Genomic DNA, 12,007 nt, shown 5'->3' with positions numbered 1-12,007 from the left:
TCACAGATGAAGTGAGATATTTGGATCCTGTTAATCTTTATAATTAATTAGTACTTCTAAACATCTGTTTAATTTTCCTAATTGAAAAATATAATATAACAGATGTATAACTGTATTTTAAAACACACTTCCCATCTCGCTTAAGGTGTTTCTAATCAATTGACTAATGATGTAGTTACTAATTAATAAGAGGTTCCAAATTTAAATCCTTCCATTAGTCAAATTTTCGTGTTCATTACCATATTTTGGACCTGTTCTACTTAACGTAATTTCTGTGGTACGACACATTCCTTTAAACATAAATGAAAACTATACGAAACTGCACCAACGCCAGGGTTGCCAAATTTTAGAAACCACGAAAACAGGTGGCAAATACCAAGTATGTTGAAAGCATGCCAAACGTGACGGAACTCTGCGGCACTTCGACCCCACCAAGTGGCAGAAAGTGAGCAACCGCTCAGGGAGGAGGATTCCATAGAAGCCAGCATTTATTCTTAATGTTTTTACTGAATTTTTGCAGTTTTTTTTTCAATAATTACAAGTATAATTGGGTAATATATAAAATAAGAAAGCAAGGGAAAATAACAGTAATAAGAAAAAAGGAACTTTTACCTTTTTCGTCTCAACAAGGAAAGCAAAAAATCAGCATTTCTTTTTTGAGAGATAGAAAACGGCCAATTATTTCTTTATTCTTTTTTCCTCTCCAAAATTCTCTGAATCACCTACTGTCTACTGCAGTGGTTTAGGAACACTTCTTCAGCGACAATCCTTCATCTTCCTATCTCATCGTTTCTAATCTCTTCCATCTTTTCACCTATCTGTTTTTTTCTAATCATCAGTGCAATAGTATCAGCCCATATGGAAGAAGACATGATCGTTTGAATACCCAGGAAAACTATCAAGGCCAGATTTTGGAAAATTCGTGTTTTTCGTACATTCATGGAAAAATACCCTTTTTCTTTTTGATTGAAAAAAACAACAACGAAAAAACAATAATATTATCATCCTCCCACAATCTTGTGAGTTAACACCCCTGGTTCTTTGTATAAATATTTTTAGTCAACGCATTAAAAGAAAACGCAAAAACAGCAGGATGGTCTTTCAAAACGATTTTTAATTATGAAATAAAAAAGCACAGACAATTAATCTTATGTGTCCACGTAGCATTTGTGTAATTTCCAAGAATTCAACCTAAAAATATTCTGACTGCATTGCCAACTCAAGATCAATTTAAGAAATATCTAGAAATCAATTGTACAACAGACAATTTGATACTTAAAAATGCTAATGCAGCGGTTCAGGAACCCTTCCCCAGCCACAATTCAGCATACAGGGAAGAAGAAATAATAGTGTGAATACCCAGAAAACATTTAAAGAAACATAAAAATGTGTCAAATTGAATTTAAGGTTAGCTTCAGTCTTCTTATGCCGAAGAATGTGCTCCTCTTTTAGATAAAGAAGAGCGAAATCAAAAATGCTAAGAAAGTGAAGTTACATCATTCACAGTTTTCTAGTGAAGCACTGAGGGGATATCTCTGCATCTCTACAGGTATGATGTAGATAAAAAATATTGTTTCTTAAATTTCTCTCATTATATCCTCTCCATTCCCAGAATGAATGAGCGAAGTCGGAAAGGCATAATTTACAGAGCAAACTCTAAATAAATAAACAATATATATATATATATATATATATATATATATATATATATATATATATATATATATATATATATATATATATATATATATATATATATATATATAATCCGTTTTCTTTTCATTAAATAGTTCATGGCAAGAAATTGAAAGTAAGGAGCGGCTTGGTCCAATAGCAACCGAAACCCTGAAAAAATTGTTGACAATTAATAAATAAAAAAAGTTAGCTTTTTGCGTTGATTCCAAACACATAAAATTCATTAAGTTTAGTCTTACCCATAAGAAGCTACAAGCCTGAGGAAATTTGCCTGATTTTCGATAAAGGGGAGAAACACCCCTCAAAAAGTCAAGGAATCAATAAAAATCACATAATAAAATTCAACAAATATGAAGCTCCTTTCAACAATTAAATAAAAAAGACAGGTTTTTTTTAACTGAAAGTAAGTAGCGACATTAAAACTTAAAACGAACAGAAATTATTCCGTATATGAAAGGGGCTGTCCCCTCCTCAACGCCGCGCTCTTCACACTAAACTTTTTCATTGTTTTAAAAAATCAAGTTGTGAGACAGCGTCAAACTTTAGCGTAAAGAGCGAGGCGTTGATGAGGGGACATTCCCTTTCATATACGGAATAATTTCTGTTCGTTTTAATGTCGCTCCTTACTTTCAGTTAAAAAAACTTGTTTTTTTTTAATTTAATTTCTGAACGTTTTTGAATTAATGCAGCTTTGGTTTTGGCTCACCGTACATGAATAATTAAAACGAAATTCGCATATTAATTATCTTTTTTTTGGCTAAATGGCTTTCTCGAAATTTTATCCTGACGTAACTTACGAATTAACTTACGCAACGAATTTCTATATTCGTATATTAGGGAGTTCACCTCTAGTCAATACCTCGCTTTTTACGCTAAAGTTCGAATTTTGTTCGAATCACAAACCCCTGAATTACAAAGGCCGGTTAATATGAATAGAAAGCTCTTTTGAAAGTACTAAAAAACTTTAGCGTAAAGAGCGAGGTATTGAGTAGGGGGTGAACCCCCTCATATACATAATCATTTCTGTTCGTTTTAATATTGCTCCTTACTTTCCGTTGAATAAAACTAGTTTTTTTTTTTATTTAATTTCTGATCGTTTTTTTAAATAGTGCTGGGGAATCCGGCGCCCCCTTCATAGGAATGTCCCTTCCCCCAAGGAAACATCCTCCATGGAAAGATTCTTCCCCGTAACCCTCACTGCACCCCCCCCCCCCCCCCGAGAAAAATTCCTCCTGAAAACGCCGGTATACTTCCCAATAACTAATACTACATGTAAACAATGGGCAAAGGTTATAACTTGCAGTCCTTCCCCCGGGACCTGTGAGGGATTAAGTCATCCTCAAAGACATATTAATTAGATTTTCGACTATGCTGAACAAATTGGCTATCTCAAAATTTTGATTGGGTGACTTCGGGAAAAAAATGAGCATGGGAGGGGGCGAAGTTGCCCTCCAATTTTTTTGGCCACTTAAAAAGGGCACTAGAACTTTTAATTTCCGTTCGAATGAGCCCTTTCACGATATTCTAGGACTAATGGATCGATCATCCCTGGAAAAAAAAAAAAAAAAAAAAAAAAAAAAAACAACGAACAAAAAAAAACGCAACCGTGATCTTTATTCTGGCAAAAAATAAAAAATTCCACATTTTTGCAGATATAAGCTTGAAATTTCTATAGTAGGGTTCTCTGATACTCTGAATCTGATGCGTGTCATTTTCATTAAAGTTTTATGGCTTTTAGGGGTTGTTTCCCTCTTTTTTCGAAAATAAGACAAATTTTCTCAGGCGCGTAACTTTTGATGGGTAAGACTAAAGGTGATGAAACACCGTATTTACATACCGTATTTGCTTTTGGTAAATATAAGGACATTTTTCGGAGGAGCGGGGGGGGGGGGAGATTTGAAAAATTGATCAGAAACAGAATACAAAAAACAAATTTTTTTCCTGAAAGTAAGGAGCAACATTAAAACTTAAAACAAATAGAAACTATTTCGTGCATAAAAAGGACTGCCCACTTCTTAATCCCTCACTGATTACGCTAAAGTTGACTTTTTGTCCCAATTCTTTAAGAACGACTCCTTAAACACACGGGCCGTTTAATTGGAATAAGAAGCTTTATTAAAGCGATTGTATTTAACACAAAAGCCAAGTGAGATATTCGTGGACACGTGTGTTTCTACTTGAGACAATAATATTTAAAAAGTCATATCTAAAAATTTATCTTTCGAAAGCAGTCAAGAACCCCCTCCCCCCAGAAATAACGAAAAACAACAACATCCCATACTCACAATAGGGCACCTAAGAATGCAAAAACAAAACTCGATTAAAACTTCAACAACTATTTATTGAATAAACATTTTTTTAACTAATCAAATCCAGCTTTATTATCACCAACAATCATATTGTTTTGCCAAAGGTCAACCAAACGATATGAAACGAATTATAGGCTTCACCGTTCACTTTTCCACTTGGTCAAAATTTCATCAGCTTTCTTCAAGTTGCTATCTTGCTTGATGAAACAGAACCGGATGTAATTTTCTCCCAATCTCTTATGCTCCTTGGAATAGAAGGCACTTGGTGGAATGCCTTGAAGTTTTTTGGTTTTACTCAACCATTTAACAAATTTGTAATCTTTCAATGGGTCAGGCTCTTGGCTTAAGTCTGAATATTTCTCTAGTTCTGTCCAATTCGCCACCATGAAATAACCACCCTGTAATAAAACAAAGAGATAGTGCAAAAAATACAAGCATGTTCAAAAGCGACACAAGAAAAAGAAACATCTATAAAACAATAAAAAAAGAAGATATTGTAATTATTATGAGTTTCCAAACAATAATATAAAAGAGCATAAATTAATTATGTATCCAGGTATAAAAACAGCAAGTTCTCTAAAGTGTAACAGGTAAAAAAATCAACAAAATTTAAGAGATAATAGACAAACTTTTCCAAAAGTGACACAAATAAAATAAACATGTAAAGCAATAATATATGAAGAAGTGATAAAGCCATCAAAGTTTATTATAAAGAAAAAAAAATCCAGTTAGAGTCATTAATGCAGCACCAAATGCAACCATTTTCCAAGGTCCACAACCCTTGGAGTCACTATATTTTCTAAAAATATAGTACAATAACAAATTGAATGTATATGTACCGCGCTAGGTATGGCCCCAAGGGGTGCATGCAACCCTGGTTGCGAGCTTCAAGTTGGACCTTTGGATGGATTAAACTAAATCCTTTCTATAAAGTTTAAGCCTTGTTTGGTTATTAGAGGGGACATTTCCGTCACTTATAACACTAACATTAAAAAATTTCATAAAAGCAATTATAAAAATAAATAAAACACATCTATAAAAATATATCCAAGCTTTAAAAAAAGTAATTTTTTATGAAATGTTCTATTATTGTTGATTGAAATAAAAAAAGAAGAGCTACTGCAATTCGAAAAAAAAACGCACTTTCAGGCCGCAATGTTTGAAGTATTTGACAACAAATGAGATAAGTCTAAGCAGGGGAGGTTTCCCTACCTTCTTCCCCTCCCCCTCTGTAGGAAGCAGGTGTACCTTACAAAGAACTATTTGGAAATGATTTGTGGACAAATTTCAATACTACTATCAATACGACAATTAAGCAGTAAGTGTAAACAATCCTGAAAAGTTATAGTTTGAGTCGAGGGGTTACCCATTTTTAGAAATAATGTAGAATATATGGCAAGCTCTACGCGTGATGGAAATGTGGTATGCGTGGGACGAAGAGAGAAGTGTGACAGAAGCGTCATGCATAGCTGAACAAGTGTTACTCCATCATTTGTTCCGGGGGTGGAGGAAGAAGGTTCGACCTCTTTATTTTATTTTGTACCATAGACAACTAAAACTTCAATCATAGACAGCGCAATAGCGCTGCCTAAGTATTAAACGATGTTGGCACAATGTTTTATTATTATTATTTTTTCTTAGACCAGGGCACTGCGTATCGAAGGAGTTGACGTAGAAACTTCCAAAGGGGCTCATTCGATTGGAAATTGAAAAGGCTAGTTCCCTTTTTAATAGTCGAAAGTGATAGGAGGGCAACTACCCCCCCCCCCTCCCAGTCCCAACATTTCCCCTCACATCCAATCAAAATTTTGAGATAGCCATTTTGTTGAACGTAGTTGAAAGGTCCGTAAACTACGTCTTTGAGGATGACCCCCCCCCACAGCCCTCAGGGCAAAGGTTGTAAATTATGCCTTGGGGCATATAAGGTTTTTTATAGAAAGCATTGTCGAAGAAACTTTAAAAAGGACTCATTCGATTGGAAATTGAGAGGGCTAGTGCCCTTTTAATAGTCAAAAGTGATCAGAGGGTGAATGCCCCCCACGCCAATCATTTCCCCAAACACTTCCGATAGAAGTTTTCATATAGGTTATTTTGTTCAACGTAGTTGAAAGGTCCGGAAGTTATGTCTTTAAGGATGACAACCCCCCAACAGTCCTCAGGACAAGGGCTGTAAGTTATGCCCTTGGGGCCTTTAAGTTTTTTTTTAATAGAAAGTGTTCTCGAAGAAACTTCAAAAAGAGCTCATTCGATTGGAAATTGAGAGGACTAGTGCCCTTTTTATTAGTTGAAAGTGATCAGAGGGCAAATACCTCCCCCCCATTCATCATTTCCCCAAACACTTCCAATCAAAATTTTGAGATAGCCATTTTGCTCAACGTAGTTGAGAGGTCCGGAAATTATGTCTTCGAGGATGACAGATCACCCTCAGTCCTCAGAAAGGGTTGTAAGTTGTGCCCTGGGGCAAATAAGTTTTTTTTATAGAAAGCGTGGTCAAATAAATTCGAAGGGGGCTCATTGAATTGGTAATCAGAAGCTCTAGATTCTTTCTAAGAGTCAAAGTGACCGGAGGGCATCTTTCCCCCCAAACGTCATATTGTCCAGAAATGCATCTAATAGAAATTTTGAGATGGCCATTTTATTTAAAATAGTATAAATATCATATAACAAGGCTTTTGGGGTTGAAACAAACACCCAGAGCCTGGGGACAAGGGTTGTAAATTATGCCCTGGGGGCATTTAAGGTTTTTATAGAGGCGATGGTTGTATAAACTTTAGAGGAGGCTCATTTGGTTGAAAATTGAAGTTCTACTTCCCTTTTAAGAGTCAAAAGTGGTGGAGGACAGCTAGCAACCCCCCCCCCCCCCCGACTGCCCTTTTTCACCGAAGCAATCCGATTAAAATTGTGAGATAGCAATTTTGCTCAAAATGGTCCAAAGAACTTAAAACAATGCCTCTAGGGTGGACACAACCTGCCAGTGCCCCTAGGATAGAATTGTAAGTCATGTCCCGGGGACATATAATGTTTTTATGGAATGGATGGTCGTATAAACTTCAGATAGGCTTATTTGATTTGAAATTGGAAGTTATAGTGTCCTTATTAAGAGTCGAAAGTGATTTGAGAGCAACCAGCCCCCCGACCAACGCTCATCATTTCCCCAAAGATATCCGATCAAAATTTAAAGATAGCAATTTTGCTTATTGTAGTTGAAGGGTCCGGAAATTATGTCTTTGAAGCAGACACTTTAGCTCCCACGGCTCTCAGGGCAAGGGCAAGGGCTGTAAGTTATGCCCTGGGGGCACATAAGGTGTTAAAAGAAAGGGTGGTCTTACATACTTCGGAGGGGACTCATTGGATTGATAATGTGAATTCCTAGTGAATTTTTTAAGAGTCAAAGTGATCTGAGTAGAGCTAATCCCCTCCCCAAACACGTCGTGTTTTTCGAAATACTTCGAATAAAAAACTTCGAGACAGTCATTTTGTTCAAAATAGTCCAGAGATCATATAACAAGGCTTTTGAGGTTGATACAAACCTCTAGAGCCTGGGGGCAAGGGTTGTAAGGTATGCTGCGGGGCATATAAGGTTTTAATGGAAAAGATGGTTGTTTAACTTCAGAAGAGGCTTATTTGGCTGAAAATTGGAAATTCTAGTTCCTTTTTAAGCGTCAAAAGTGATGGAGGGCATTTAGCCCCCCTCCTCCCCGAAAAGCCCTTTTTTCAATAAACGCATCTGATTGAAATTATGAGATGGCGATTTTGTTCAAATTAGTCCAAAGAGCCATATAATAATCCCTCTAGGATGTACACTAATACAACACTGACGAAAAGGCAATATGTGCACACTACAATAATAGTACTGCAACTGCAACATTTACTAGTTCTTCTATTGCTCCAACTACTACTTCTATCGCAACTACTTGTATGGTTAAGAGCATTAAGATGAAAATTTCAACAAGTATATGAATATCAAACAGTGCGTGGTAACGAACTGTAAGTAAGGAGCGATCCAGCTCAATGGTAACCGAAACTCTAAAAAACGGAATGTTGATATCTTTACGCTAAAGTTTTTTATTGTTTAAAAAAAATAGAGTTGTGAGAAAGTCAAACTTTAGCGTAAAGAGCGAGGCGTTGAGGAGGGAACATCCCCTTTCATATACGGAATAATTTTTGTTCGTTTTAAGTTTTAACGTCGTTCCTTACTTTCAGTTAAAAGACTTGTTTTTTTTTATTTAATACAGGTAAAAGAACAAATCGACAATCATAGCAATGGCTAATTCTATTAAGTTGAGTAGTTATACTACTGCTGTGACTACTTACAACTATACATAAGGGTATAAAGGTGATATTTTCTGAAAATATTTCTGAAAATTTCTCTTGTGCGGATGACAACCTGGCATCCGTATGCAGGTTATCAAAAGGGCATATCAGCAATATCTTAGGAACAGTTTCGTGTGTGAAATTAAAACTTACAATGCTTGTTGTGGGGGATGTTGAACTAACCATGAGACAATATTTGCAACATGATACTACTGCTTCTACTCCTACAACTGCACTACTGCTACTATTATTATTACTGCTACTACTATTACTAAAACTAAGACTACTACTATTAAACTGCTATTAACTCTACTCCTACTGCTACTACTATAGCTACTGGTGCTACTACCACTACTAATAAATCTAAGGGTATTAAGGCGAAACTTTTGAGGCAATATTGTAACTGTATTGAAATAAATCGGAACACACTATGCCCACATAGGTTGTCTAGAGGACGTATCACCAATGCTTCAGGACCAGTTGATGTTATTAAATTAAAAATTTCATCGTGTGTTGAAGGGGATGTTAAAAAAAGGTGCTATGTGCATACTGCTAATAATACTACTACTGCTACTACAACTATAGCTACTACACAAGCTAAGGGTATTAAAGTGAAGCTTTTAAGGAATGTTTAGTCGGGTGCTGAACTAAATCAAAACGAACTATGATCATGTAGATTGTCAACAGGGTGACAAAGCAATAATACAATAACGGCTTACATTATTAAGTTAGACCTTTCAAGGTAAGTTGTGACAGATTTTGAACTAGTTAGAAGACACTATGTATATACTTTTGATACTACTTCTACGGTTACTGTAACTATTGACAATAAAGGCATTAGGTTGACACGTTTAAAGGTAGTTTCAGTTAAACGAAAAAAAACCCATACGCATGCAAGTATTAAAAGGACGTATAAGCAATATTATAGGCAGCGCTGCTCTATCATAACAAGTAAAATCCTTCAAATTTAGAGGAACTAATTTGATTGGAAATTGAAAGTTCTAGTACCCTTTTTATAAGTTAAAAGTGATTGGATGGCAATCAGCCCTCCTCTTTAGCTCCTAATTTTGCAAACACTTTCAATCAAAATTTAATATAGCCATTTGTTCAGCATAGCTGAACGGTGTTGTAACAGTATCTCTAGGGCTAGTGCGTAGGTCAACCCCTCACAGTTATGCAATTTGCCCATTATGTTTTAAAACTAAATGTTGTCTTAAGATTAAAGCAAAAAGCCCTGTATGTATGCTGATTGCTAATAAGACATCTTACCAGTATCCCAAGAAGGACTGAGGGTATTTTGTTCAAACTGTCGGGGCTAATTCTATTACTACTTCTGCTCTTAAAATTGATTCTAAATCAAAAGAATGTACATATATCCAAGCTGTTAAAGAGCATACATAAACTATTTTTGTGAATGGTATCAAGTTTTATTTTTCAGGTCAAATAGAGGAGATATAAAACTAAATTAAACACTACTATTTGTGTCCAGATTTTTAAAATGTTGTATGTTGTTAAAAATGGTTGAAAAAATTTCTCCAGCATACAAATAGCAGGCCAAACTATAAATTCTTAAAGAAAAACCAAAAAGATTTAAACTATTATTTCCTTTTCCCCTAAAACGACTATGTCAACAGAAAACGAACAGAAATTAATAAAAAACTTTTTTCACAAAATAGATGTTTCAAAGAAAAGTAAAGAACTCCATTAAACCAAAAATGAGCAAAAATAAAATCAAATAATCTACAAAGCGTAAAACTACCACAAATCAGCATCGATAAATAAATGAAACCCAAAACGAACAGATATTACAATAAATAACCGAGTCAAACTCAAAACGAGCAGAATTTAAAATGGGTAGGGGTAAAAAAAACCTATACCTTCCCAAGGCCAGAACATAATTTTCACTTTACTGAATTTTTTTTTTAATGTTTTCACTTTTATAACTTTGATAAATCAAATATTAGTAACATTTAAGGAATAAATATCAGCATATGTATATTAAATTGACAATGCACATTCAATTGTATTTTTTTCCAGTACGTTATTTAAGGGTAAAATACAACCTCCATAAAACATACCTGGGGGACAACAGGCTTCATTCCGTTTTCGCTAAGAAACTTGGCCATATAGTCCCTCTTCGGCAAAAGTTCAGCTGCCAGTGATTGAAAATAACAGTCTGGAGACCCGAATCGTGACATCTCCAGTTCAAAACCTCTGGCGCATGCCTCCTATGCAAAATTTATTACAAAATACCACAAAACATTATAAATGAACTCCTGCTGCTCCTTTGAAACGTGCATTGGTCAACTTTCCCACAAACATTTTCTAGTTCTATTATTCTAGATCTAGTTCTATTATTTTCGGCATTCTTTTCTATGGGCCCTTATACAGCTGTTTGGCCTCCCTACTTTTCTTTTATAGGGGATATAATTATCATGAATACAAACATGTCTCTCTGTTTTTTGTTTATTTTGGAACGAATCATTTTAACATATAAATTTTCAAAAACAATTGGTCAAATGATTTTTAATTATAATTCAATACTTAAAAAACTGGACAGGGAGAGTAATTGGAAACCGGTTTGTAATTGTGAGCAATTTTTACCGTATGTGGATCAAACTTATGAGCATATTGTAACGGGGGATTTGTCCATTATAAAGCATTGTGATCTTCAAAATATAATGAAAATGGGTGCTAAGTTCCGTCTTTCTTACCGCATAAGGCCAGCAGACATTCTTAGGGGATTAAAGAATGATTTAAACTTATTTATTGATAATTGGTGCAAGAAGGAGAAAATTACTAAAGATAGATTTCAGAATTGGATAAATTTGATTTTGACTAGTGTAAGAAATAGCATTTATAGAATTAATTCTACAGACTCTTTGAAAAATTCAATATTTTATAATGCCAATATGAAACAAGCAATAGCTAATATACATAATGAATTTATAATTGTACCAGTTGATACAGCTAGCAATAATTTTGCCACAATTTGTCAGAAATTTTATTGTGATGTTTTATCAAATGAGTTACAAACAACAAATACATACGAAAAGGCCCATATGGAGGATAATAGTTTAATTGAAAATATAGAAGAAAGAATTTTGAAAAAATTCAATACTAAAATAAATGATAATGATAAACAGTTTCCTTTCTTAAATTGGACGATAAAATTTCATAAAAATCCACCAAAACCACGTTTTATTTCTGGGGCAGCAAGGTGTCCAACCAGAATTGCGGCAACTGACCTATCTTTAATTTTAGGAGAAATTAGAAATAAATTTAAATCATGTTGCTCCGGAATTAAAAATTTTTCTAACTTTAACCCATATTAGATTGTTAATAACTCGTTACAAGTGATAGATTTTTTGGCTAATGTTCCAGCTAAAAGAGTCGATTAATTTGATTTTACTACTCTGTATACAAATTTGTCACTAAATTTAGTATTCGAAAAATTGAAAATGGTGATAAAGAAATATTTTCTTTTGTCTAATATCAGATTTTTGAAAATTGATGCTTTTAATAAAAATGCCCGATGGACGAATTTCTTTAGAAGTACTATTAATTCAAGATTTTATAGCTTGGATATGGTATGTAATTTATTAGAATTTGTTTTATTTAATACTTTTATAAAACTTAATGGGAATTTGCATATACAAACTGTAGGTATTACTATGGGTGGGAATGCG

The 12,007-nt window shown here is 34.5% G+C and overlaps 1 protein-coding gene across 1 annotated transcript in view; it reads right to left on the bottom strand.

Moving 5' to 3' along the window:
* Positions 1 to 4,015: 4,015 nt before the first annotated feature.
* The window catches only part of LOC148942640 (kynurenine aminotransferase-like), a 41,430-nt gene continuing 33,438 nt past the window's right edge, over positions 4,016 to 12,007 (bottom strand). Inside the window, exons 8-9 of the mRNA XM_089102149.1 lie at positions 10,397 to 10,546; positions 4,016 to 4,402 (exon numbers count right to left, since the gene is read on the bottom strand). Coding sequence (XP_088958275.1) covers positions 4,142 to 4,402; positions 10,397 to 10,546 — 411 coding nt within the window. The 3' untranslated portion in view covers positions 4,016 to 4,141. The remainder of the gene's footprint in view (positions 4,403 to 10,396; positions 10,547 to 12,007) is intronic.

The sequence above is a fragment of the Artemia sp. Qi Xiang Cuo genome, chromosome 16 (assembly GCF_049724085.1).
Source record: "Artemia sp. Qi Xiang Cuo chromosome 16, ASM4972408v1, whole genome shotgun sequence".
Classification (NCBI taxonomy): Eukaryota; Metazoa; Arthropoda; class Branchiopoda; order Anostraca; family Artemiidae; genus Artemia; species Artemia sp. Qi Xiang Cuo.
The sequence above is the reverse complement of the archived record's forward strand: the minus strand, read 5'-3'. Positions and strand labels throughout refer to the sequence as shown.